Genomic DNA, 27,000 nt, shown 5'->3' with positions numbered 1-27,000 from the left:
GTCGCCCTTTCCGCCGACGTCCGCCAGAGGGCGTTGGGAGCTGAGACCACAGCGCCGGCGGGCGATGTCTCCGGTCACGTGACCACTGCCGCTCACCTTGCGGGCCCCGGCTGCTTAGCGGCGGACGCTAGGCCTCGGGCTGCGATTGGCCGGACTTCAGGGGCGGGGCGGGGCAGCGGCGGCGGCGCGAGCAGCTGCGCGGGATGCAGGGGGGCTAGGCCGCAGCTGCGAGGCCCGACTCATCTCTTCCTGTCTAGGGTCTGGAGTGGGAGCCGCCGGTGCAAGAGAGGGCAGGGTAAGAGGTGCCTTTCTACCGCACTTTCTGTTGGCATTCATGAGGTTGCCTAGCTGCCCCTTGGACAGCTTTACATTAGCTCCGAATCCGTGTGACAAGTGAGGAAATTGAGGCCGAGAAGTGGAATGCGTGGCCATATCCTGTGCCACACAACCTGCTAAGGGGAGGCCGGAGATCAAAACCTCGGGGTCTGCGCCCCCAGGCCCTCCGGGATAGGTGAGCGTGGAGAGCAAGAGCCCGCCTCCGTCCCCGGTACCCCACTGCACCCCTCGCCGCTTCGGGAAGCTCCCTGGAGGAGGAGCTCGGGACGCGGAGGAGGAGCCAGGGCAGCCCCTGGGAGCGGGGACACGATCCTCCGGGATAAGAGGCAGAGCGCGAGAGGAACCCCGTCAGCCATGCGTGCAGAAAGCTCCGGGAGAAGCCTCATGGAAGAGAAGCAGATCCTGTGCGTGGGGCTAGTGGTGTTGGACGTCATCAATGTGGTGGACAAGTACCCGGAGGAGGACACAGACACCAGGTAGGGGCGTCCGGGCCCCTCGGAAACCCCAGGGGCCGCTACAGTCCCGCTTTGTGCCCGGCAGCCAAGACTACAGGGCTGCTGAGCCAGAGGCCCCGCAGCGAGTCTGTGAGAGCCTGCCTCCGGAGCCGGGAGCCGGTGCCCCGTACCCTTCTGCCAGGACCTGGGGAAAGAATTGAGGCCTTCAGTAATAAGACCCAGGCTTTGGATAGCACTGTGTTCGCCAATTCCCAGTTCAACCCTGAGACCGTGTCAGACATCATTATCCCCATTTTACTAAGTAGAATAAGCAAGTAGAGACTCTGGGGGTCGCAGTGGCTTATCCAAGGGCACGTAGCTAGAAAGGTGCAGGATCAGTTTCTTCCTTTTTAACAAGACCTATGCACTTGCTTCCCACCAGCATTTACTTCTAATTTATTTACCACATATATATCCCATCTGTTTCTTTAAAAAAATTTTTTTTGATGTAGCTTACAATAAGAACATATGTGAAGTTAGACTATTCAAGAACATTTTAAACCATCGTGATTGAGTTTCAGTTAGCTCAAGGCTTGCTGGCGCTGTGGGCAAATTTGGAGATGCTGAGTTATTGGTAGAGCTGGTTCATGAGCCACAACAGACTTCTCTCTGGTGCAGAATTCCAGAAGGAGTTTACCAGGAGTCCTTTTTTACAATAGTCAGTGAACAGCATAGTGGGAAACATCCTTTTCAGTTGTCTGGTAGAAGTTGAAGAGTCATTTGTTGGTTCTCATATTTACTCTTGATAAGACCCACTCCATTACACTATAATCCCAAGACACTAATTTTTTTTCCCAGGACACTTCTGTGCCCCAGAATCCATAGCCTTCTCTCAGTGCAGTCTAGTGCTTAGAATCCTGAGAAGAATTGCTTCTTGGCTATCAATTTTCTCAGCCAAGAATTGGATAAAAAGCTAGTTTGGGATTGAGCTCCGGCAAGACACAACAGCATCGGTGGCTATGAGGCTAATTGAGGGGGCATCCTTCAGGCGTGGGTCCTCACAGTGCTATCACCACATTATCCCGTACTTTCTTCACAGCAGCCTATGGGAAGCATGTAGGGGTCAGCTACATCCTCTATTTATAGATGAGGAAGCTAAAGATTTGGAGAAATTAAATAATTTTTAAAGGCGTGTAGTTAATGAGAGGCAGAGCAGTAGTTACAGCTCAGGTGTCCTAACCCCGAGGCTGGTGCTCCAGTCCTCTACCGTCTTTTGTGTCCTCCGCTTCCTTTGCTGCTGCCCATCTCATGGAGTTGATTCTTTGCTTCCAGCTGCTTTGTTTGCTGAAGATTAGAGCTCCTTGCCAGGGGTGCAGAGACAGTGGGGGAGGGGCACAAGACTGCTGCTGTGTGCACCTAGCCCGCCCACCAAGGTCAAGCCAGCCCTAGGACTTGGTGCACAGCAAGGAGTTTGGTTTACTCTCAGGAGAACAGCGTGAATTCTAAGGCCACTGGTTCTCCAAGAACTGTGGAGGGCCTGGAGAGGACCCAGAGTGCCTGTTCCACTAGAGCCATGTCCCGTTCCCTTTATGTCGGGAAGCTAAGGAGATCGTGCTAGTCCCATGCTGATGAGGGCTAGTTCTGAAGGTGGGCACTAAGCAGGGCGCCTCTCTAACGAGACCCTTCCCAAGTCCTCCATGCTCCCTGCCCTTCAGGGGGTACCTCCCCCTGCCCCGGACGTGGCTCTGCTTCTCTGCAGAGCTGATTGGTTGTCCACAGGGCTTCTCTCCTGTGCTCCCATCCTACCCAGCCCAGCTCCTGGACTCTGTTCTGCCTCTCAGATGAGCAAACCTGAGTGGAGACCCGGCCCTGCGCAGGCATCTCAGCCTCACCTGTCCTGGGCTCACTCCATAGGCAGCTGCAGACTCAGGAGCTGCCACCTGGAACTCGGCCCTGAGGAATGGCCCTGCCTCCCAGAGTCCAAGCTAAGAAGACACTTCCAAGAGGCATCTTCATGCTCAGCAGAGCATTTCTGTACAGGAAGTTGGGCATCCATGTGACTGAAGGGTTTTCAGGGTAAAATTGTATCTCCTTTCTCTGAAACCTCATCCAAGCTGAGGCCCAACTGCTCTCCATTCAGAAATGCAGAGTACTTGCAGGGGTTCTGAGGTCAGGAAGCCCAGGTTCTGGTATCAGCTTTTTCATTAACGGTTGATGTGATCTTGAGCAAGTCCAGTCCCTCCAGGCTTCTTCTCTTTTCTCTGCATGAAAATTTCTCTAAAGCTCATAGCTTGAGAAATGTTTGACCCTTCACTGATTAGGATCCTTCCTTCTCATGAGATCAGGGTCCTCTTTTCCCAAGGCTGAAAAGAACTTCAGGATTAAAGTTTGTGTATAAATATGCCTTACCCTAAAAATTCTACTTCATTTGTTTCTCTTAGTGGTTCTTTGATATTTGTTCCTCTTGTTGTAAGCTGCGACAAGTATTATTATTATTATTATTATTATTATTATTATTATTATTATTATTATTATTATTATTATTATTATTATTATTATTGGAACGGAAGAATAGAAACAACAGCCTGCACTGTTTGCCTCACATTATTTTTGGAGCACAAATGAGAAATCATTGAAGTACTTTGACTATGTATGCGTAAGTTATAATTTTTGTTGTTGATAATGACAATGAAGCCCTTCAGGTATATCTTGAGTTAATTTCCTTTTTTTAGATTTTCAGTCAAGATGGAGAAAAACAAAGGGAAAAAAGAAGGTAATCATGTGATGTGATGGATGTGTTAACCAACCATATTGTAGTACTCATTTCATGATATATACGTATATCAAATCATCATGTTATGTATCTTAAGTTTACAGAATGCTGTATGTCAATTATATTTCAATAAAGCTGAAAAAAAGGTGGAGGGGGTCAAACAAAGATAGAGAAAACTGGTCTCCACCCAATAATCCTAACTTTTGATATGGTAAAAGTTAGCACCTCCTCCCTCTTCTTAAATGATCATGATGTCCAGGCTTGCTTCCTGTCTTACTCATTTTAACCCGAGTTATTACTAAAGTGGGCCCTGCTATGACAGGAGCAGCAGTAGATTTGCCAGCTTTGGGAAGAGGCACTTGGAGTTATCCAGCTCCCACGGAAGAGGCTTGCTGGGGAAGAGCTGGGTCACTGTAACTGAGGAGGGGGGAGCCCAGAGTCAGTGGAGCCCTCAGGTTGTGATGGGCCTGAGTGAGTACTTTCCTGATGTCATAAGAATAGGTGAAAGACAGAAATTCATCACTGTGAATTTGAATTTAGCCTGGGCTGGGGAACAGACTTGGTCCTCAGCCGAGCCCCTTCTCTTCACTGAGCCTTAGCTGCCCACCTCGAAAACGAGAAGGCTGGGTCTGGACGCTTTCTGAGGGGATCTCCTGGCTTTTACATTCTGTGGGCTCTACCCAGGGCTCGGCTGGCTTATCCCGGCACCAGACTGCTGGAGCTGCAGGGGCCTCCTTGTGTTTTGCAGGTGCTTGTCCCAGAGATGGCAGCGTGGAGGCAACGCATCCAACTCCTGCACTGTCCTCTCCCTGCTTGGAGCCCCCTGTGCCTTCATGGGCTCTCTGGCCCCAGGCCACGTTGCCAAGTGAGTGGAGGGCGCAGGGGAGGCCAGCCTGCAGCGTTGGGGGAGGAGAAGGAAGCCTTGGCCCTGGGTGGGCAGCCTCTGAGAAGTGGTCTGCGGCCACCAGAAATGGGTGGAGGGGGAGGAGTGGAGTACCAGCATCCCAGACCCTCCCTGGTGTGACTTATCTGCTGCTCAGTTGTTAACATTGCTCCTGTTAAAGGTTTCACTTCAAGGTTTCCTTGGCCACTCCCTGGAGCCCGCTTCAGCTTCCCACCTTCTTCCTTGCTTCCAACAGACTCTCTGCGGTGGATGTGACTTTGCCCTTCTCAAGTCCCTTATCCTGGCTGTGCTGGTTGCAGAGGGCAGTTAGGGACATGCTGTACCTGCCCTCCCTCAGGGATGTCCTGCATCCATGGTCCCAGAGTCCAGGCCCGCAGTGTCTTTCCCAGCTCAGGGGGCAGGGCCTGTGCTTTGTCCCTGTTGTTCACTGAAGCAGTGAGAGCTCCCTGCCCAAGGGCACCCCGATGCCCTGTGCTAAAACTCGGCCTGGACCCACTCCTCCCAGCTCGTTGGCTGGGAGCCTGCAGCCCGTAGTGGCCCACACACTTTCTCCATGTTGGCTGCCGCAGAGACCCGAGAGCCCTTTGACCCCGGGCACTGCTGACTCAGCAAGCGCTTATCAGGAGGTGAGGCCCACACTCTGCCCATTGTGGGCACAGGGGCAGGCTGCCAGGCTGCTGGCCTGTAAAGCACAGCCCTTTGAACTCTAGTTGGAGAGGGGCTGCTGCCAGAGCCCAGCCCCAAACCGCAGCCAGATTCCCTTCCTGAAGAACTGGCATGAAGCAAATAAGGGGGCAAGACCCTGCCCCATGAGGTGGGACAGAGGGACCCGGAGCCAACAGCTGCTCACCTATCAACCCTCTTCAGCAGCTGCCTCCCTCCGCGCTAGAGCAAGACTGCGGCTCTTGCTTTGAGGGGTGGACCCACCTTCATGTAGCAATCATGCCATAGGTAGGCCATTCGTGATTCTCCTCTCGTGTTCAGCAAACACTGAATGAGTACCTACCATGTGCCCAGTGCTGTGGGTGCAAAAAGTATTTGGCAAACCAAACCATATTTTCCATGCTGTGGGAAAGCTACTATTTAAAGGATCCTTGAGATGTAAAACAAGGAACGATGCCCCAGCATGGTACCTTTACACAAATCTGTATTGTCCAGCCTTGATGTTGCCAAAGGTGGGGTCCTGCCATAGTGAGAAAGGCCAGGATGGTGGCTGGACTACTGGGCATAGTTACCAGCTCCTGGTTATAGGACACTGCATTTCCAGAGAGCCAGGAGGGGTGGGGTACTTTCCTTGTTCTGCTGGTGCAGTCCTCCTGAGGGGCTGCCCTCTCCCCATTCACTCTGATTGGAGGGGATTCTGAGCAAGAGTCCTGGACCCTGTCAGTCCATACTGAGGGGCCTCAGGCACTGGGAGGGCTCATCATGCTGTGAAAGGAGAGGGTGGTGAGCAGGCCCCCGAGGGAGTACCACTTCCTGGCTGGGCATCATGGAGGCAGGTGCAGAATGAGAGGAATCATGTTAGGACTGGAAGGGACTTCAGAGAGAGGAGTACCATGGGGATGAGATGCAGAGGGCAACTAGGGGACAAAGTATCACCTTGGTAATTATTAATTCTGCCTGGACCTTGCATCATACAGGCCACAGTGCCCTCACCTGCTTGGTTCAAATAGGGTATGTGTTCTAGGTTCTAAGTCTAACCCCTCTAGCTTTATGAACTTAAGTAGATTCTTTCCAGCTTGAGTCAGACTGAAGGACAGGGTCAAGGTTGGCTTCAATCAGGACCTAAAAGAATGTCCCTTAGTGTTTTTCTCACTAAGTTCCAGTGCACCCCTGCCTCTCCTGCCCCCACACAGCCTGTGACGGTGAATCCCCTCCTAGCCCCTCTGCTTGCACCCCAGGGTCCCTAGTGGCCCTGCCACCTACCCTTCAGACCCCAAACCCTCCGCCGAACTGTGCCTCCCCCACATTACTCCGCTCCGGCAGTTTTGTCCTGGACGACCTCCGCCGCTATGCCGTGGACCTAAGCTACACGGTCTTTCAGACCACGGGCTCCGTCCCCATCTCCACAGTCATCGTCAACGAGGCCAGTGGTAGCCGCACCATCCTGCATGCCTACAGGTTTGTGCACCTGTCTGTGTGCGCCTTGCCAGCTGCCATCGCCATCACTGAGCTCCCAGAGCAGGACCCTTCTCTCCGAGGCCCAGCACTGCTCCTCGCCCCACGGGAGGTCCAGGCCACCTGTAGCCTCTAATGTGTGTCTCCTTGCCCTTCCCTTGGCTCGGGCTCCACCCCAAGCTTCCTGGTGGCTGACTTCAGGCAGCGGGGCGTGGACGTGTCTCAGGTGGCCTGGCAGAGCAGGGGGGAGACCCCGTGCTCTTGCTGCATCGTCAACACCTCCAGTGGCTCCCGTACCATTGTGCTCTATGACACGTAAGGCCCCCTGGCCTCCCCTGCCACAGCCCACCAATCAGTTTCCTTACTCGCCACTGAGGGCATCCTATTGCCCACCTCTGTGGCCTCTCTCTTTGTACCAGAAATTGTCCCTGTGCCAAACTGTTCAGTGATTTCTGAATTGCTTCCAATTAGGGGAGGAGTGAGGTGGGAAGGGATGGGCTTTGCTCTGCCTGGTAACTTGCCCTTGGTCAACACCAAGGATGCGCAGGCAGGCCTGTGCAAAATATAATTTATGATGTGATTCCGCCATAATTAGCCAATCAGCAGCCTGGGTGTGGGTATGGGGAAATTGTTCTGAGGACAGAGGGTTGGGAGATGTGATTCAAACCATCTTGAACCCTGAAGGGGGCCCACTGGAATTTCCAGGGTCAACCCCGGAGTTGCCAGCCTACAGCATGGTACCAGGGACTGGGTTTGGACGTTTGAAAAAGATAAGCCCCTCCAGATTCCCAGCATAATGAAGTCAGACAAGATGCCACACACCTTAGCCAGGGAAATAGGAACATTGGGTCAGCAGCTCAGGGCCATCTGATGTATTGCTAACCTTGGGGGAGGGAGACCCTTCTCATCTCTCCCAGGTTCCCTCCTGAAGAAGGTTTAGTTTACTAGTGTGGATCTAGTGTGTGCCAGGTGCTCTGCTGGGGCTGAGATGGCCCAAGCCCATCTGCCCTGGGGTTCAGACTGTTCCTGCTGCCCAGCATGACCTCTGGACCTGGGGGAGGGGCAGTCATCCTAGGACAAGCTTTATAACCAGTAGCCTTGGGCTCTGTGTTTCCCAGTGAATGAGTAGATAGGCATACATGCTAGAGGTGATCTTCCCACTGGACAACCCTAGTCATCTGCCCAGTAAGTAACAATCTGTAGCAACTTTGATGAACACAACATAGGTATTCTTGGGAAGGGAGGGAGCTCTGAGGAGAAATGTTTATGGCCCACTGGCCTCGGTCCAAGCATATCCACACACATTATCTCCAGCTGCACCAGGCCTGTGAGGCGGGGGATTTCAGCCCCATTTACCAATGGGGGAGCACCTCAGAAAGGCCTCGGTCACCCAGCTAGTTAAATCGAGGGAGGATTCAGCCACAGAACATGGAGGGGAGGACACTGCTGTGTGTAGGTCTCTGGCCAAGGAAGGTCAAGGCGGACCCTTCCCAGGTCTCCACACCTAAGCTGGCCAAAAATAAATTTGCCCTCAAGCACCAACCGTGATCTCAGGGTCATAACACGGAGCTAACCAACTCAGAACAATGGTGCTGTCATCGCTGGGGCGCCAGAAGTGAGTAGGACCAGACCTGAGCTCTGGGCAGAACAGCTATGGCCTTTGTAGTTTCCCAGGCACTGCATGCTGGGAGCTGCTGGCAAGGGGAGATTCTGGGAACTGTAGTCCCTGGTGCTTTTAGAGCATTTTGGGAGATGTGGTCTCCACCGCACGTGGAACTGGCCCCTTGCTTGACACATGCTATGGCTGAGTTTGCCCTTAGATAATATCACAGCCTCAAACACAGGAAGGGGCACCCTATCACCACTTCCAGTCCCCTGTCTGGGTGGAGCTGACTCTGGTGAGGAGGAGTGGTCCTGAGTTTTGCCTGGATCAGAGTCTGTCCTGGAGCTGAGCCTCAAAAGCCTGTGCTGTGGGTAGATCCAGCTTCCTGCCATGCTGCAGGCTGCGCCAGGTAGAGATCCTGGCCCTGGCTGGCCTCACCATGCCCCTTCTCTGTCCTTTCTGTCCTGTGACTCAGGAACCTGCCAGATGTGTCTGCCAAAGACTTTGAGCAAGTTGATCTGACCCGGTTCAAGTGGATCCACATTGAGGCAAGCCCTGCCCTACCTGTGTTTTGAGGGTCTCAACCCGCCAGCTCCTCTACATGTTGTGCCTCCGTCTCGGTTTCTTTTAAAAAGTTTTTTTTTTAATTTATTATTATTTTAACATTTACTGAATCCTACTCTATTTTTTTTTTGAAGGGGGAGGTAATTAGGTTTGTTTATTTAGTTATTATTATTTTTAATGGAGGTACTGGGGATTGAACCTAGGACCTCGTACATGCTAAGCATGTGCTCTGCCATTTGAGCTATATCGTCCCCCCTTCTCAGTTTCTTTGAAGCATGGAGTACCTTAGAGATAAATGAACCCAACCCCCTTGTCCCCTCTCCATCTTTATGTTTTCAGGTAGGAAACTAAGGCCCAGAAAGATTGGGTGACTTACTCAAGGTCACACGGCAGGATGTGGGCACCAGAAGCAGAATGCTGGCTCCAGGCAAAGTCCTGTGCCTTCTGTGTTACAGGCTGCCCCACTTCCTCCTAACCAGACCTCTGGCAGGATCCTGCCTGTGGGAGGCATGGCCCATTACTTCTAGGGAGGCAGGAATGAAGGTCTTACTTAGCTCCCAAAAAGGGAACTAGAATTTTCATTCCAAGAGAAAGTTTCAGAGTCTGGGTGGGAGAAGACCCCAAGAAGCCCTCAGTTCTAATCCTAGCCCTGTCATTTGAATTACTGTAGGTCTTTAGGAAAGTCTCTCTTTTATTCTTTAGTCTTCTCATCTGTGAAATGGGAGGGTTGGTCAGTAAGGTCTTGGTCCATCACAGTGCTAGAATTTTGAGACTTAGGATGGGATTTCAGCCTAGCCTCCCTGGCCCCTCTCCCCCTTACCCATACTTCTAGCAGGGACAGAAGAATGAGCCAGATGGGCTGGGTAGTGCCTAGGTAGTCCTGAGCTGCCCGCCCTGCCCTGCTCTGCCCCAGGGCCGGAACGCATCGGAGCAAGTGAAGATGCTGCAGCGGATAGAACAGCACAATGCCGGGCAGCCTCCAGAACAGAAGATCCAGGTGTCCGTGGAGGTGGAGAAGCCGCGAGAGGAACTGTACCAGCTGTTTGGCTACGGAGACGTGGTGAGCATTCCCCGCAGCCTCCCCTTGCCACATCCAGCTTAATTTGGTTCTTAAAGAGAGTCCGAGCGTTCCCTTGTCCTGCCTACCACACTTGGGATGGCATCTTGTGGCTTGGTGATGTTGGCAGGTAGGGGCAAAGCAAAGAGGCAGACCTCACAGAGGCCAAGGAGTAGACTTTCTCCGCCCTAGTGGTGGCATAGGTATGAGGGCAGCCGGAGGGCTTGGACAGGACCAAGCCAGCCAGCCACAGGGCCAGCCCGCGTGGACGCACCTCCTCCCTGGGCCTCCTGCCTTTTCCTCCGTCAAATGTTGGAATAGGACTGTTCTCCCAGGTGTCCTCCAACTCTGGGGTGGGAGCCACCCAGGGTGAGGGCAGATGGGAAGGCGCCTTGCACATGGTAAATTTGGAATGTAAATGGGATCTGGGTGATAATTCTAGCATCACAGCAGAAGCTGGTGGGGCCTCCACCTTGGCTGCACTTAACAGATGTGGATGCCTGAGCCCCACCCTCTTTTTTTATTTGGTTGGTAGGAGTGGATCCTGGGCTGAAGTATTTTTTAACAAAACTTTCTGGTGATTATAATATGTAGCTGGTGTGGAAGAAGCTCTAGAACCCCTACCCCTTTGTTTTAAAGATGAAGAAATCAGGCCTAGAGGGCATAACCGTATGAGAAAAGCAAAACAATAAAAACGGCCCTGAGAGCCATGGTTTAACTTGCTATTGGTAGATTTCACCACAAGATGGCGCTGAAGACTCACTTTGGGTTTTCAATTGTGAGGAAATTCATTGATCTTAGAATAAATAGGGCTTTTTTGTTACAATTTACATGGCTGTTCTCTAGCATATCTTGAGCAAATATGACACTGTGTTCCTGAGGGACAGCGAGATGCTTTTGGGGGACTTAAGTGGCCACTATGGAGGAGTCGCGTTACAATATCAATGCCAGGCTGCTTGGTGAGTGACAGCTGGGGCTAGAGCCCTGGTGACTGTCAGCCTCTCTTCCGCTACTCACAGGTGTTTGTCAGCAAAGATGTGGCCAAGCACTTGGGGTTCCGGTCAGCAGTGGAGGCCCTGAGGGGCCTGTACGGTCGAGTGAGGACAGGGTGAGCTGGGGGAGCCAGGCAAAAGCCCTGGGTGTGGGGAGTGAGTGCGCCTGACCTCCGGGTCTGCCCCAGAGGCGGAGGAGGTGGGGGGGGCAGGGCTGGGCTGACACCCAGCTGAGTGGAGGGTCTCTCAGGGCTTCGCTCATCTGTGCCTGGGCCGAGGAGGGCGCGGATGCCCTGGGCCCTGACGGCCGGCTGCTCCACTCTGACGCTTTCCCGCCGCCCCGGGTTGTGGACACACTGGGGGCAGGAGACACCTTCAACGCCTCGGTCATCTTCAGCCTGTCCCAGGGTGAGTACTCCAACAGGAAGCACGGGGCTGCTGCCTGCTCCTGCTGGAACACCAGGCTGATCCAGCTGCCTGTCCCTCCCTCCAGGGAAGAGCATGCAGGAGGCGCTGACGTTTGGCTGCCAGGTGGCCGGCAAGAAGTGTGGTCTGCAGGGCTTCGATGGCATCGTGTGAGTGCCCTGTAGTTGGGGCACGGGCTCACACCCCTGACCTGCCGCAAGTCTGGCAGCACTGGCTGCCGTTGGTTTCTTCTCTCCAGCTAGCCTGGCATCAGGCTGCCCTGCTCCCTGGGCAGATGCCAGCTGTGAGAGGGCCCCCCTGTGACCTGGTGTCGCATGTGGCAGAGCCGCAGAGCAAATAAACCCCTTTCCCAGAGCCATCTCCCTTCTGGCAGTCTGTTCATCCTTGATGTCCAGGCTGCTCTGGCTGGGGATTCTGGAAGCTTTCATCATGTAGTCCTTCACCCTCTTTTTCTCTGTTCCCCAAATTCACCTCCTGCCCAGGCCCCAAGGAGGCACCCGCCCAGACCAGAGCAGCAGGAAGTGCCCCAGGCTTGCCACCAGCTGTGCCCTTGCTGGCGCCCAGCCCTCCCTGGTGAAGAGCAGCCACTGGGCCTGGTAGAGGCCAGACTTCCTGGTGGGGGAGGAGACTTAACCCCTTGCTCCCCAGGGAAACTTCTGAAAAAACACAAGCCCTGAGATATGCTCCTCTGGGCTGTCATGAGACTCAAGTCCCGTGGCTGCAGGAGTGTCCACATGGCTGAGCCAAACTGACAGGCTGGGTAGGGAGCCTAGTCTGTGGTTTGGTGGAGCCTTTGCAGTTTAAAAATATCTCCCCAGTCATTGCCACCGAGTCTGACCGCCTCACCCTTGGAGCCACCTCGTAGTTAAGGTGGTACCTCAGCCACAGATGTGACCCAGGATACAGAGTGTTGCTGTCCCTGGGTCTGAGGGCATATTAGAATGGTGGATTTCCACATGGGAGTTGGGACAGGGGGAGTGAGGCCATAGAGTATGATAAAGGGTGAGACAGACCTGAATTCAAATGTGCCACTTCATTAGCTGTGTCACCTTGGGTACGTTACTGAACTCACCTCCAATTTCCTCATCTATCAAATGGAACTAATTTTGCTTAGTGATAGAATTATCATAAGGATAAAATCAGATGGTAGATAAAATGCCTGCCATGCTGCCCAGTGTGTACTAGGCTCTCAACAAATGGTAGTTATTGTTAATATTTTCAGGCGTTGGGGGCAGATACAGGATGATGAGGAAGATCTGCTCTGAACAGGCCTCTGGGGGTCTGACACCAGGTGAGAGGGGACCAGGAGTGGCTGGGCTGCAGGAAGAGGCTAAGCTCTCCTGCCCGGGTTGTCTGCAGCTGGCTGTGGACTAGTGCGGTACGCTGCTGTGTCTCAGCACCATCTGGGAACACTGGAAAAGCTGAATCCCTGCCCCTCCCAGAGGCCTGTCCAGTCCCCTACCCCCTGCAGCCTGAGGTCAGAGCAGGAGGGATGAGTTCATTCAGTTCTTTATTGGTTGTCCGGGCCCTAAAGCTGCCCTTCAACTTAGGGTCTCCCTGAGCTGCACAGAAAGACCTGCCGCCTACTGGGGCCAGGAACAGGGCACAGAGGGGGTCATCGTCCCAACATACACACCCCACCCACCCTTCACGGTTTATGTTCTAGCACTGAGACTTCTAGGGGTGCAAACCTGTATCCTCAAGGTTTATATCTCTTCATTCTCCAGCTGAATAGCATGGACCTCAAACTCATTTGGGGTGTTCTCAGACTCCAGTGTTTCCCCTGGGAGCTCTTCTGCTCCCTCTCCAGTGTCCCTGGCCTCTGCCTGTCTCCCAATCTCCCCTCCTGGGCCTGGGGCTTCTTTTTCAGCCTCTGCCTGTCCCTCAGCCTCCTGTACAGGCTCCGAGGACTCCCTTCTGGCCTCCATCTGTCCCCCAGCTTCTTCTCCAGGACCCAGGGCTTCATGTACTTCTTGTCTTGATGGGGTTTTAGCCAGCAGAGGCTGCGTCTCAGCTTCTTGTGGCCCCAGGGGCTCTTTGGGCTCTGCAAGCCTGGGGGCCTCTCCAGGGAAGTTGATGAGCTCTGCAGGGGTCATGAGCCCATCCCCATTCAGGTCCTGGGTCTCCAGCACCTTATCCACTACCAGGATCACCTGTGGAAGGGTCTACAGTGACTGGAGATGCTCCCAGGAGCCTTGACCCACCCAACAACACCCTCTGCATCCCACCATGCAGGCTTTGAGCCCTCCTTTTACAAGGGATTCACCCAAAGAATCATGATGAAAAAAACCAAAGCCACAAGGAGCTGGGTCTTCTTCTTGGGAGAAGGGGCCTCCCATCCATCAGGGCTTACCGGGTTGGTGGTGGGAGAGTCAGCAGCTCCAGGGGCCAGAGCTGCTGTCAACATGGACAACAGCTCTAGGCCATCCAGTTGTCCACTCTGGTCATAGTCATGGAGGGCAAAGAGGCAGAGGAGAACTAAGAAGGAAAGGCTGGATCAGAAGAGGCATCAGGGGATAGGTGGAGGAGGCAGGAGTCCTGGGATGGCCCAAGGTCGGTCCAAGCTCAGGCTGCCCTGAGCCTCCGGTCCACTGGCCCTAACAGCCCAGCCCAGGTCCTCACCCTGTTCCCGGCTCATGTGCTCCGGCTCCTCTTCCATCTTCTCTAGTCCCTTTAGGTAGCTCTGCAGAAGTCTGGCAGAAAAGCAGAAAATCAGCCCCCAAGAAGCCAGTCTGCAGGCCCAGGCCTGACCCTCAGGTCCCCAGCCCAGCCTACTCACCGAAGCTGCTCCTGGCCTGGCTGGAAGGGGTTGGGCAGAGGCAGATGCTGCACTTCAGGGACCAGCCTGGAGGAAGGAGGGAAGGACCAGCCTTGCAAAGAGCCTCCCTGAGGGCCCAGCCTGGCAGCCGCCTTCTATCCCCAAGCTCCTGGTACAGTTCCCTCCCCAGACCCAAAGCAAGCTGCTTCTCTGGATTCCCAAAACTTTGTGGGGACGAGGCCCTTCTGGCTTCCTCAGAAGCAGAACATTACTGCCCAGACTCTGCTCTTCCAGATTCCTAACTTTAATGTTAAGTGAAAATCTCAATAAAACATCCAGTTAGGAGGAGGTCACACCTAGAAGGTACAAGAAAACAGCACAGTGGGCAGCAGGACAACATGGATCGTGGCAACTCTTCTACTGTGATGCTGGGAGCTCAGGGACAGGTCTCTGGCTGAGCCCAGTGGTACTGCCCAGTGTTACACAGACCTGAGTTGCTCCATGACATGAAATGGACTCTTTGTTTTCCCCAAGTTGAGGGCACATATATTGGTTTTGGAGTTTCAATCTGCTCTGTCCGTCTTTAAAGCTCAAGATTTGCTCCCACTTCTGGACAGGGATCCCTGTTTGCCCAAGTCTATCCAGACCTCTGATGCCAGAGAGCTGGCAGGAGCTGGTGCAGCACTTTTGTCACTGCTGCCAGCCCTGTTGCTGTTCTGTATCTGTCCCCCGGCCCCACCCAGCTTTCCCACCGCATTGCATTAACACACAAAACCACAAGAAAGTATTCAAATAAAATAGAAATGATATGCTAATTATCTCTATTTCTTTGGCGTTCCTACTACAGAGTCTTGATAAGGGGACTGCAGCCCCTTCCCTGACCCATAGCTTCACACCTCACTGGAAATGAACCCCTGGTTTCCAAGCAAGTCCAGAAAACATGTGTTGAATACCCACTTTGCACAGGCACTAGGCAGAGATTGAGGTGGGTCTGGATGATACAGAAGTCAGGGAGCGTGTGCCCCAGTCTTCTGCCTCCCAGAGGGGCCCACCACCCCTCCGATTCTCCAGAGACACTGCCTGCTCCAGGCCCACGGCCCTGCCCTCTGAATCCCGTTACCTCATGGTTCCATCCTTGGGAGCAGCCTGATTCAGGGGCAGCGGCAGCAGCAGCAAAACTAGTATTTTCATTGTCAGTGGTAACATCCTTCCTGTAACTGGAAGTAGGAACAGAGTTAGGGGGTCAGAGGGAAGGGGTGTCTGCCACAGAGGCAGGGATCGGTGGGTTGGGCCTCTCTCCCTGCCTCCACCTGCAGCCCAGGTGACAGGACTTCTGCTCAGGGAGGAGTCACACACAGACATCAGTAACCCCCCCTCCCATGGAACTTTACTCAAAATAAATCTTATTCCCTCTCCAGCTTGTAAAGTGCATAAAGCAGATCTGCTCTAGGAGAAGCCACACTGTGGGCAGAAGCCCCTCCACACACCCCACTCCCCTTGCCTTGCCAGCACCCCCGGTGCTCAGAAAAGTGCAGTTTAAGTATATCTGATCTAGTTCAGTCCACTTATTTTATGGATGGAAACTAGCTCAGAGAGGTTAAGAAAAAGGCCAAATTAGAAATGCAGAGAGTTACAAAAAGACCAAGCCTTAAACAGAGAGGGAAACAGATTGTTGGTTTGTATTTATGAAATACTCACTGAAGAACAAGTCAAAAGGGGCTCAGACTGCTTGAAACAGTTCTACACTCAGGTAGGGATCAAGGTTGATCAAGGATCAGCAAATCAAGGTCAATCCAACAGTGGTCCCAGGAATTGCTATTTACTAAAGGCAGTTAGGAAAACCAGATCCCAGTATGAAGAAAAAAACAGTCAATTTCCTTTAGATCTACATTGTGTAGGCCCATTGGCAGCACAATCACTTGATTATATGAAAGCAGTCAAACAGAGGATCCATCAAAAGCACCAAGCATGAAGCATTCTGATTAGTCCTGAGAGTGTACGTATCATGTGAGTTTCTGAGGAAGAAGAAGCCCTCTAAAGCCAACGCCTGAGACCTCAAACTCATCTCAAGAAAGACAAATCATCAGGTGCAGAGGATCAGGAACCCTCTGAAATGGTACCATGCACTCTGGCTGGCATTGAATTTTCCTGGAGAAATATCCATAGCTTTCAGCAGATTCTCAAAGAGTTCCATGACCCTGACAGGGTTCGGAACCACTGCAAGGGGGGATGTCAGCTTCCTAAGAGATGTGGGGTAGAGCCGGTGAGCATCTGGCCAACTGGCAGGTACATGTGGGGACCCAGCTGTAGCTGTGCAAATAGAGCTGTTTTGAGGAAGAAGCAGCAAAACATGGAAGTCCACGAGAAAATGAGGCTACTGAGAGTCATAGAAACTGTCTCCACTTTTCTACACATACATTGGCCCCAACAGATATATAGTTTGTTGGTGTCCATAATCCCCTGTGGCCAAATAGGTGCAGAAGCCACAGCTGCCTTAAAGGTGTTTGTGAACTTCCACTGGCAACATAGATCCTTGGACTTCAGTTGTTGTAGCCAAGAGAGAAGATAGGTCTTAGACCTGTCCAAGGGAGCAGTTAGAACTGAGGTCTCCATACTCCTGGGGACTCTTAGAGGTCCCACCACAGTGGACACACCTCAGTGAAAGGATGGACCAGAACAATATCCAGACTTCCACATCTGGGAGTATAAGAGTAAATGTCCCAAAGAAAGTAACTACAAAGCCGGATAAAAACAGAAAGTATCTTTTTTAATGCATTGAGTTGGCAAGAAAGTAAGAAATACCCAGGGTACAAAAGCACAGTGAAAACAGTCATTTCTGGTGAAAAACTGTGCTTGAAATCAGCTTTTGCCTGAAAAGTATCTGCCAAACCAAACCAACTTAACTTCAACTACCAGTTGAGTACTTTGTACAATAGAGGAAACCAGAGATAAAGCCTGGGCCCTCCCAATGTAAAGAGACTAATAGGAGATTACCCACACAAATTTTGGATTCAAACAGCTTTTCTCTCAAAATACAATTTATACAAAGTTTTTAAAAACATAGATTTTTTTTAAAAAAATGCAGTGAGTGAGTTAAACAGATTAGACACGGATGGTATGAGAATTAATGAACTGGAAAATAAATCTGAATAAATTATCCAGAATGCAGTTCATTGGGTCAAAGACATAGAAAATATAAAACAAAGGTTAAGCAGCATGGAGGATGGAAGCAATAATAGAGAAAATCAGACAGAAGCAGTATTTGAAGAAATAATATCAGAGATTTTTCCACTATGTTGCAAAACACTAATATTCCCATCCAGGAAGCCCAACAATCCCAGGCAGATTAAATAATCAGAAACACACGTCTAGAGCTATTATTCTAAAACAACAGAACACTGAGAAAAAGAAAAGATCTTAAGAGCAGTCAGAAAGAAAAAACACCCACAGACCTACAATCAATTAGTATTTGACAAAGGAGGCAAGAATATACAATGGAGAAAAGACAGTCTCTTCAGCAAGTGGTGTTGGGGAACTGGACAGTAGCATGTAAATCAGTGAAGTTAGAACACTCCCTCACACCATACACACAAATAAACTCAAAATGGCTTAAAGACATAAACATAAGACAAGACACTACAAACCTCCTAGAAGAAAACATAGGCAAAACATTTTCTGAATAAATCTTAGCAATGTTCTCCTAGGGTAGTCTCCCAAGGCAATGAAAATAAAAGCAAAAATAAACAAATGGGACCTAGTTAAATTTCCAAGATTTTGCACAGCAAAGGAAACCATAAGCAAAACAAAACAACAACCTACAGAATGGGAGAAAATATTTGCTAATGATGTGACTGACAAAGGTTTAATTTCCAGAATATACAAATAGCTCATACAACTTAATAACAAAACAACAAACAACCCAATCTAAAAATGGGCAGAAAACCTAAACAAGCAATTCTCCAATGAAGACACAGAAATGGCCCATAGGCACATGAAAAAATGCTCAATATCACTAATTATCAGAGAAATGCAAATCTAAACTACAATGAGGTATCACCTCACACCAGTCAGAATGCCATCATTAAAAAGTCCACAAGCGATAAATGCTGGAGAGGGTGTGGAGAAAAGAGAACCCTCCTACACTTTGGTCATAATGTAGTTTGGTCCAGACATTATGGAAAATAGTATGGAAATGCCTCAAAAAACTAAAAATAGACTTACCATATGATCCAGCAATCCCACTCCTGGCCATATATCCGGGGGAACTCTAATTAGAAAAGATACATGCACCTCAATGTTCATAACAGCACTATACAATATACAATAGCCAAGACATGGAAGCAACCTAAATGTCCACTGACAGATGACTGGATAAAGAAGATGTGGTATATTTATACAATGGAATACCACTCAGCCATAAAAAAGAATAAAATAATGCCATTTGCAGCAACATGAATGGACCTGGAGATCGTCATTCTAAGTGAATTAAGTCAGAAAGAGAAAGAAAAATACCATAGGATACCACTCATATATGGAATCTAAAAAAAGAAAAAAGGAGAGATTGAATCAAGATGGTGGAGTAGTGGGACCATGAACTCGCCTCTCCTTGCAACTACAACAAAACCACAACTGACTTCTTAACAGCCATTGAGAAAAAAGACTGGAGTCTAACAAAAAGGATCCGCTTCAAGTGGAAACATTGAGACAGAACCACAACAGGAAGGTAGGAGGGGTGCGCTCACAATATAGTTGGGTCCCATACCCTCTGGGTGGGCAATCCACAAACTGAAGAACAATTAAGTCACAGAGGCACTTTCACAGGAGCGAGAGTTCTGACTCCCACATCAGTCTCTCCAGACCAGGGTTCCAGCAGTGGGAGGAGGAGACCCCAGGGCATCTGGTTTTGAAGACCAGTGGGGCTTAACTTCAGGAGCCCCACAGGACTGGGAGAGACAGATTTAACTCTCTTGGGAGGCGCACACAGGATCTTGAGTGCACCAGGTCCAGGGGCAGAGACGGTGATTGCATAGGAACCTGGGCCAGACCAGCCTGCTAGTTTTGGAAGTTCTCCTGGGGAGTTAGGGGACTGCTGCAGCTCACACAGGGGACATAGAAGCTGGTGGTGGACACTCTGGGAGTGTTCATCTTCATGAGCTTCCCTGGAGGCTGACATCTTGATTGGATTAATAACACCAAGACCCAGCCCCACCCAACAGCCAGTAGGCTTAAGGGCTAGGAACCCTCAGGCCAAACAACATACTGGGTGGAAACACAGCCTCATTCATCAGCACACTTTCTGAGCTACAAACACCCCTAGGCAGGGCCCTACCCACCAGAGGTCCAGGCCAAGCTTCACCCAGCAGTGGGCAAGCACCAACCCTCCTGTCAGGAAACCTACATAAGCCTCTAGCCCCGCCTCATCCACCAGGGGGCAGATACCAGAAATAAGAAAACAATAGCCCCAAGCCTGTGGAAGGAATCCACAAACACAGGCCAGACTTTACACTGGGACCAGCTCGACCCTGCCCCTTGGGTGACAAGAGAGGAGTGTACTGCTGGGATGCACAGGACATCTCCCACAAAGGGCCACTTCTCCAAGGTCGAGAATCTTAACTAGCCCATCTAAAAACACAAAGAGAAAGACAGACAAAATGAGGCAGCAGAGGAATATCCTCCAGGACAAGACACAAGATAAAATCACAGAAGAAGAAATAAGTGATGAGGAAATAGGCAATTTATCTGAGAAAGAGTTTAAAATGATGATGGTGAAGATGTTTAGAGAACTCAAGAGAAGTATAGCTGCACAGAGTGAGGTCAAACTGTAATAATTCTACATAATAAAACTGGAAAGAAATAAAATAAAATAAGTTAAAAAAGAAAAGACACTAATGAACTCATCTACAAAACAGAAACAGACTCATAGACATAGTAAACAATCTTATGGTTACTGGGGGAAAAGGGGTGGGAAGGGATAAATTTGGGAGTTTAAGATTTGTAAATATTAACTACTATATATAAAAATAGATAAAAAACAAATTTCTTCTGTATAGCACAGGAAACTATATTCAATATCTTGTAGTAACCTTTAATGAAAGAGAATATGAAAATGAATATAAGTATGTATATGTATAACTGGGACATTATGCTGTACACCAGAAACTGACACAGTGCAACTGACTATACTTCAGTTAAAAAATAGTGACATAACATTGTAAACTGATTGTAACTCAATGAAAAAATAAAAACAAAAATGAACAAACAAATAAATAAATAAAAGAGAAAGAAAGAAAAATAAATCACCTAAAAGGAAGAGTAATTAGACTGACAGCAACAGTGTTACCAGAACACAGTAGTTTAGTATTTTAATATGTTGAGAAAGGGGTGGAAACTGCCATTCTAGAATTCTATTCTCAGCAAAATTATCTTTCAAGAATGAGAAAACAAAAAAAATGAGTCAAACAAAAAAATTTTAGATAAAATTTAGATAAACCACAAATTAGAGAATTTACTACCAACATTCCTCTTTTAAAGGAAATTTTAAGAGATATAATTCACAAAAAGGAAAAATGATCCCAGAAGGAAGGTTTGAAATGCAAGCGAGTGTTTGAAATGCAATGGTGAACAGAGACATCAGAAAGTACATGGGAAAATCTAAACAGAGACTGTTAAATAGTGATAATTATGTTAATATATGGGGCAAAAAAGGTAGCCTGAACTACAATATTGGACAACATTATGATGTATGGTGACGATGGTTGCTTGGGAAGAAAATAGACATGTTGATCAACTTTGTTAAATGTGCATGTAAATTTTTTTTTTAAACTACTGAAAAAATAGAAATAGAATGCTTGACCTCAAACCAGCAGAGAAAAAAGGGAATGGAATTTTTAAAAAAATCAATTCAAAGGAAGTCAGGGAAAAAGGAAAAAAAACCTAAAATTAAATAAATTAATTAAAATGGAAAAGAAATAGAAAGCATAAAATAAGATGGTAAAAATACATCCAAGTATACTATTAATCATAATAAACATGAATTGGATATATTTAAAAATAAAAGTGAATAGTTAAAAAAACATAAATTGCATAAGCTTATCAGTTAAGAATAGAGATTATCAAAAGGTATATAAAGCAACATACAGTTACATGCAATTTTCAAGAGATTAGCCTAAAAGGCAAAGACACCGAAAGGTTGAAAGCAAAATTACAGAAGTATATACAAAGAAATACTAGACCAAAAAAAGCTGGCATAGCTTTATTGACATTAGACTAAATAGGCATTAAGGTGAAAAGCATTATTATAGATAAACATTACAAAAATGCTTAAAAGCTTAATCCCCTAGAAAGATAATTCTGAACTTGTATGTAGCTAATAACACAGCCTCAAAACATCTAAAACAAAAACTGGCATAACGCTATATACCTAATAGAACGGGCAAAATCCAGAACACTGACAACACAATTATGAATTATTCCCAGCATAATTGGGAAGCAATCAAGATACCCTTGTATGGATAAACAAACTGTAGTATATCCAGACAAAGAATATTATTCGGTGCTAAAAAGGAATGAATTATTCAGCCATGAAAAGACTTGGAGGAATCTTAAATGCATGTTACTAAGTGAAAGAAAACAATTTAAAAAGGCTACACACTATGGTTCCAACTATGCGACATTCTGGAAAAAGCAAAACTGTGGAGACAATAAAAAGATCAATGGTTGCCAAGGACTGGGGGTGAGAGGGATGAACAGGCGAAGCACTGGGGATTCTCAGGGCAGTGAAAATACTCTGTATAATGTTATAATAATGGATACATGTCATTGTACATTTGTTCAAATCCATAGAATGTACAACACCAAGAGTGAACCCTAAGATAAACTATGGACTTTGGATGATTATTATTTGTCAGTATGGGTTCATCAGTTCATCATGTACCACTCTAGTGGGGCATGTTCATAATGGATGATGCTGTGCACGTGTAGGGCAGGAGGTACATGGGAAACCTCTGTACCTTCCTCTCAATTTTGCTGTGAACCTAAAACTGCTCTAAAAAAAATAAAGTCTTAAAAAAAAAAAAACTGGCATAACCTGAATTAGAAAAATGTAATCTGCCATTATGGTGGGAGAATTGAACATACTTCATACAGCAAAACTGATACCAAAAGAAACAGCATATTTTAATGGTCCTATAAGTACAATAAAGAAATTGAATTAGTATTAACGTATATTGTTTGAGGAACTGTAAACCTTAGCTATTTCTAGAGAGCAATCTGAAAAACTGTATTAATTGCCATAAAACAATATCATACTGGGGCTTACACAAGGAATAACACAAATGGAAAAAATTATAAAGATATTTATAGCTGTGCTGTTAATACTAGTCAAAGAATTGTAAACAATCTGAATGTGTAACATTTAGGCAATGGCTAAGCAAATCATATTACATGACAAAGTCACTAAAAATGATACATATTTCAAATTCGTAAGTTTTAAAGGAAAAAACAGACAGATTTGAGTATATCAAAAGTTTAAACTTCTGTATTATGAAAGACACTATGAATGAAGTTCAAGAAGATAAGTGATGGAGGACTGGAGGGAATGCAACTCGGATTCAAGGCTATTTGGGTTTTCAGTAGGATGGAGTTCACCACCACCTGGGCCTCCACAGGGGGCTAGAGACAGAAACCTCCACAGAAACCCCATGGAGACTGAGTGGAAATCCAAGAACTGCAGAGTTATGTGCCTAAATTTTGAGGATTAGAGAGAAGGCCCTGCGCACAGGGTGCCTGGGTGGTTAGGAAACAATAGATTAGGGAAAGTCTAGGTGACTGGGCAGGAGGGCCACCTCACCCAGTTCTTTGTATCCAGAGTGCTGCTGGTTTGAAGAGAGAGGGCTGAGGGTTCCAGACTGAGGGGCACAAAATGGCTGAGACGGCCAGCTGGCCAGAAGAGGCCAAAAGGAGAATGCCAGAGGGTATGGACCCTGGGACCAGATGCCACAGAGAATACCATGGAAGCATCAGGAGAAGTCAAGACCTTTGGTGACAAAGACCAGGAAGGTGAGCATCAGTCAGGAAGGCAAGTGTAAACATGTCTGTAGAATAAGGACAAATGGTCTTTATTGCTTTAATATTTATTGAGCACCTACTATCAGTGAGGCACTCTTATAAGTAAGATCATAAAGGTAAAATTACTTATCCTTTTTCTTCCATAAAGCTACAAATACATAAGTAGGAAAAGATACGAATGCTAAAACAATGACTAAGAGAAAGAAAGAGAAACACAGAATTGCTAAGAGGTGGCACAGCCCAGAGTTTCAGGGTACGGGTCCTAACTTCATGCTACCTAAGTTTAAATGCAGGCTCTGCAACTCACCAGATGTGTGACTTCGGAGTTTCAGAATCTCCGTCTGTAACATGAGACTGATGAGAGCCCCTTTCATGGGGTGCATTGAGGGTTAAATGAGACAAGACGTGTACAGCGCAGCACCTGGTTAAGGCATTTTCCTTCCAGAAGTTTTTCTAGACTGCTCTGCGGTAGCTTCACACATCCTGACATCCTAGTCTCCCCACCTGGATACCATCAAATTGCTTTCTCCTCCCCATCTGTTTAGCACCAGGACCTAGCCCTACAGGAGGCACCAGAGTAATTTAAATAGCTCAGAACTGTCAAAACCTATCATCCAAGCTTAATGTGTTACCATCCACTAGCAGTTGCCTTTTAAAAGAGGATGTTTGTAAACTACATAGAATGATGCTGGTGGTAGCAGTTCAGGCGTAAAGGGGAAGCACCTGCCAGATCCCACTAATATACTCACTCATCATTGGTCAACTGTGATGGTGTGAGAAACATGTCTACAAATTCTTTTTTGTGGGAAATAGCTGGAGTCAAATTTGCCTTTCCTTGTGTATGATTCGGACTTAGAGACTCACATCTACTAAATAGCTGAAATGATACTACACGACTTCCACGTCTAGATCATAAAAGGCAACATGATTTACACCTGGTTCATCTCTCTTTCTCTCTCTCTCTCCCTCTCTCCATGCAGATATGCATCTCTGAAGCCCTGAACCTCCATGCAGGAAGTGTGCCATGCTGAAAAGACAATGTAGAGAAACCACATAGAGATAAGGATGCTTGAGCCGTCCCAGTTGTGCTAGGTTCCAGCTGCTCACTTCCCTGCCTGAGGGCCAGACAGGTAAGAGAGAAAAACTCCAGATGATTCCAAGCCCCAGCCTTCAGCTGCCCCAGCCAACACTGCTGGAGCAGAACTGAACTTGTCTCTGCAGCCCTGCCCAGACTGTACACTCACGAGCAAAGTCAATGCTATTGTTTTCAGCCACTAAGTTTTGAGGTGGTTTGTCAAATTGTCATAAGGATTAGAACTGGCTTCTTGGCAGTCACACAGGGCCCTGCTCTCAGAAGGGCTCTGGGCTTAGTTGTGCTCTGCTGTCTCTGTCTTGAAATTCTTAATCTTATTTTTGTCCTGGGCCCTGAGAAGTAGGACCTGGTCCTGAAGCCTGCCCACATGAATTACTCTCACTCTCCTCCTCTTGGTCCTATATAACTGTTACATGCATGCAACTATTCAGCATGTGCAGTGGACAGAGAATAGAACTGTGGAACATAGCCAGGCCTAGGTTCAAATCCCAGCTCCACCACAGACTGTCTCTGCAACCTTGGGTAAGTTAATTATCCTGCATAATGGAGATAATAACAATATTTACCTCACAGAGTTACAGTGAATATTAAGTAGAAAACAAATTACTCAAAAAAAAAAAGAAAGAAAGAAAACGAATTACTCCTTGCACAAGCTAATACAGTAGTTCTCATTCTTGTCCCTGCCTCTGCTATCTTCTCAATTTAAAGAATCCTCCATACCCACATCAGAGTAATCTTCCTTTGCTAGCATTCCACTGCTCCAAAAACTTCAATGGCTGCCTACTTCTGTTACAATGCAGAGTCCTCACCTGGACATTCAAAGCCTTCTACAATCAGATATCAAGTTACCATTTTAGACTCACCTTCCAGTGTTCCATTATACTAACACTGTCTCAAACAGGGGGTTACTGGAGTCCCCTGAAGTACTTTTCACTTTCAATTTTCAGTGCTTTTGCCCAAGCTGTTCTATGCTCTACCTGGAATATCCTGGGCCCTCCTGACAATCTTAACATCCTAGTTCATTATAACAAATAATTGCATGTAGACTTTTAGTGTCATCTAAGTAATATTCTCTTAAGTAATGCTTCCAACTGTGACATTTTTAGTATAGGTAACTCAACTGTATTATTTAAAGGAAGTCAGGCTAAGGCACCTCAAGCAACATGTAATGAGTTTGGTGTGATGTGATTTGTTCACACGTACACATCTCTAACTATTTACAAAAGCTTTTATATGCAACAGGATTAAAGCAGTTATTGAACCACTGCCTGTCAAATAAAAATGTTCCTAATAATTTTCAATTACTATAATGTACATAAACATAATGACCACCACATAAATCCACCACAACTGTTAGAGTTGTGACATAATTCAATAGAGTTATTCATATCACACACACACACACACACACACACACACACACACACACACACACACACACTCACTCACATTCACTATGACCTTCTGGCCTCTGATTTTTTTCAAGCCTTTGCACCAGTGCACAGGAGGAGAGCCTTGGCGTTAAAACTCCGATCAAATCTGGCCTCTCACTGTGCTAATGGTATGATCTAGGCAGGTGTCAATGTCTCTGAGCCCTGGGACCTTCACTGTAAAAAACATGGATAGCAGTATCTATCTCTTAGGGGCTTGGAGAGGATGCAACGGAATAATGTAGGTTGAGTGGCTGGCAGCAAGCCGATGCTCCTTGCGTATTTCAGAAACTCTGAGATGTCGCAGGGGCCTTTTCTTTCGCTTAACTTCCCATCCAATGCAAAAATTGCTTGCACAGTATCCTTGTCAATGGCCATCAGCCTCCGCTGGACTCTCCAGGACAGGAGCCTAGCACCTCACAGGTCATCCATTCCATTTTTGGCTAATGCTAACTGTCGGAAGTTATTTTGAACTGAATCCTCTCCTTTATCTCTCTGGTGCCCCTGTAACTCTCAGCACCGCCCCCGCCCCCAAGAGAAGAGGCAGTGGTGATACAGCCAAAGGGGTCCCACACCTGAGAGCTCCACTTCCAGCTAGTAATAACCTCGGCCCCTCTGCAGTCCCTCTTTTCCTCATGTGTCTAGAGAGAATGAAACGCCTGCCAGCCTCCCCCACCCCCACGCCACTCCCACTCCACCCCCCAGCCCCCAACCCAGGACCGTCAGAGCGACGAATGAGACACTGGAGGGAAAAGCGCCTGGGGGATTATGAACCCCCTTCATCACAGCGAGGGAGCTCAGACTCGATTTCTGAGGCCTCCCTTTACCTGCTCTCAGGAATAACCTCCTCCAAGAGGCGCCCAGAGGAGAGAACCACCTCTCTGGCGGCATCCGAGCCGCAGGAGATGCAGTGGGACTGCGCCTTCAGCATCTGATCCAGAGGCCCAGAGGCCGCCTTGGTCCACGGTCCCGCCCCGCGGCGCGCGCGTCCCCGGCTGCCCGTGGTGGGGTCCCTGGCCCCCACCCCACCGGCCCCGGGCCGCCCTCCTGGGCGGGGCTCGCACCCACCTGCGGCGGCGCGGCGCGAGCCGGGTCCGGCTTGGTCGTCGCTGGAGGCTGCGCGCCGCCGCGCCTAGGCTCCCGCCGCCGCCCGGCCCTCCCCCTGGCCGCTCCACGTGGCCGCTCCACGTCGCCCTCCTGGCCGCGGCCGCCGCCCTGGCCCGGGCAGAGTCCGGAGAGCCAGCGGCCGCGGGCAGGGCCCCCGCCCCGCGCGGACAGGCCCGCAGAGCCGGGCCCTCCAGACTGACACCCAGCGAGAATGCGTGTGTGTGTGTGTGTGTGTGTGTGTGTGTGTGTGTGTGTGTGTGTGTGTGTGTGTGTGTGTGTGTGTGTGTGTGTGTTTGTGAGAGAGAGAGAAAGACACGGACAACTGGAGAGACAGAGAGG

The 27,000-nt window shown here is 48.7% G+C and overlaps 2 protein-coding genes across 7 annotated transcripts; one reads left to right on the top strand and one right to left on the bottom strand.

Moving 5' to 3' along the window:
* Positions 1 to 188: 188 nt before the first annotated feature.
* Positions 189 to 14,780, top strand: KHK (ketohexokinase). 5 transcript variants are annotated; one of them, XM_031466745.2, is made up of 10 exons: positions 189 to 812; positions 4,292 to 4,408; positions 6,746 to 6,880; positions 8,644 to 8,716; positions 9,646 to 9,792; positions 10,809 to 10,897; positions 11,032 to 11,189; positions 11,275 to 11,356; positions 12,430 to 12,498; positions 13,876 to 14,780. In XM_031466745.2, exons 1-9 carry the CDS (start codon positions 691 to 693, stop codon positions 12,470 to 12,472), a joined length of 966 nt encoding a protein of 321 aa, XP_031322605.1. In that variant the 5' UTR covers positions 189 to 690; the 3' UTR covers positions 12,473 to 12,498; positions 13,876 to 14,780. The 5 variants fall into 5 exon arrangements, with proteins under 5 accessions (XP_031322605.1, XP_064350731.1, XP_064350732.1 ...); XM_064494661.1 differs by lacking the exon at positions 6,746 to 6,880 and adding an exon at positions 6,434 to 6,568; XM_064494662.1 differs by lacking the exon at positions 6,746 to 6,880 and having other exon boundaries at positions 190 to 812.
* CGREF1 (cell growth regulator with EF-hand domain 1) lies at positions 12,701 to 26,707 on the bottom strand. Of its 2 annotated transcripts, none has more exons than XM_031466750.2 (6): positions 26,623 to 26,707; positions 15,086 to 15,182; positions 13,987 to 14,052; positions 13,830 to 13,900; positions 13,561 to 13,685; positions 12,701 to 13,360 (listed from the first exon to the last, which is right to left on the bottom strand). In XM_031466750.2, the coding sequence occupies exons 2-6, from the start codon at positions 15,169 to 15,171 to the stop codon at positions 12,914 to 12,916; spliced, it is 795 nt and encodes a 264-aa protein (XP_031322610.1). In that variant the 5' UTR covers positions 15,172 to 15,182; positions 26,623 to 26,707; the 3' UTR covers positions 12,701 to 12,913. The 2 variants fall into 2 exon arrangements, with proteins under 2 accessions (XP_031322610.1, XP_010989526.2); XM_010991224.3 differs by lacking the exon at positions 26,623 to 26,707 and adding an exon at positions 26,382 to 26,522.
* Between the last annotated feature and the right edge of the window lie 293 nt (positions 26,708 to 27,000).

The sequence above is a fragment of the Camelus dromedarius genome, chromosome 15, assembly GCF_036321535.1.
Source record: "Camelus dromedarius isolate mCamDro1 chromosome 15, mCamDro1.pat, whole genome shotgun sequence".
Taxonomy (NCBI): domain Eukaryota; kingdom Metazoa; phylum Chordata; class Mammalia; order Artiodactyla; family Camelidae; genus Camelus; species Camelus dromedarius.
This window is presented reverse-complemented; position numbering and strand designations above follow the sequence as displayed.

Excerpts from the sequence above, each read along its gene's own strand:
- KHK (XM_031466745.2), top strand. The coding sequence starts at position 691 with ATGCGTGCAGAAAGCTCCGGGAGAAGCCTCATGGAAGAGAAGCAGATC. Across the intron at positions 4,409-6,745 it reads GCCCCAGGCCACGTTGCCAA|CTTCCTGGTGGCTGACTTCA; the intron begins GTGAGTGGAGGG and ends CTCCACCCCAAG. Across the intron at positions 8,717-9,645 it reads TCAAGTGGATCCACATTGAG|GGCCGGAACGCATCGGAGCA; the intron begins GCAAGCCCTGCC and ends GCTCTGCCCCAG.
- CGREF1 (XM_010991224.3), bottom strand. The coding sequence starts at position 26,445 with ATGCCGCCAGAGAGGTGGTTCTCTCCTCTGGGCGCCTCTTGGAGGAGG. Across the intron at positions 15,183-26,381 it reads GAGGTTATTCCTGAGAGCAG|TTACAGGAAGGATGTTACCA; the intron begins GTAAAGGGAGGC and ends TCCTACTTCCAG. Across the intron at positions 13,901-13,986 it reads CCAGGCCAGGAGCAGCTTCG|ACTTCTGCAGAGCTACCTAA; the intron begins GTGAGTAGGCTG and ends CTTTTCTGCCAG.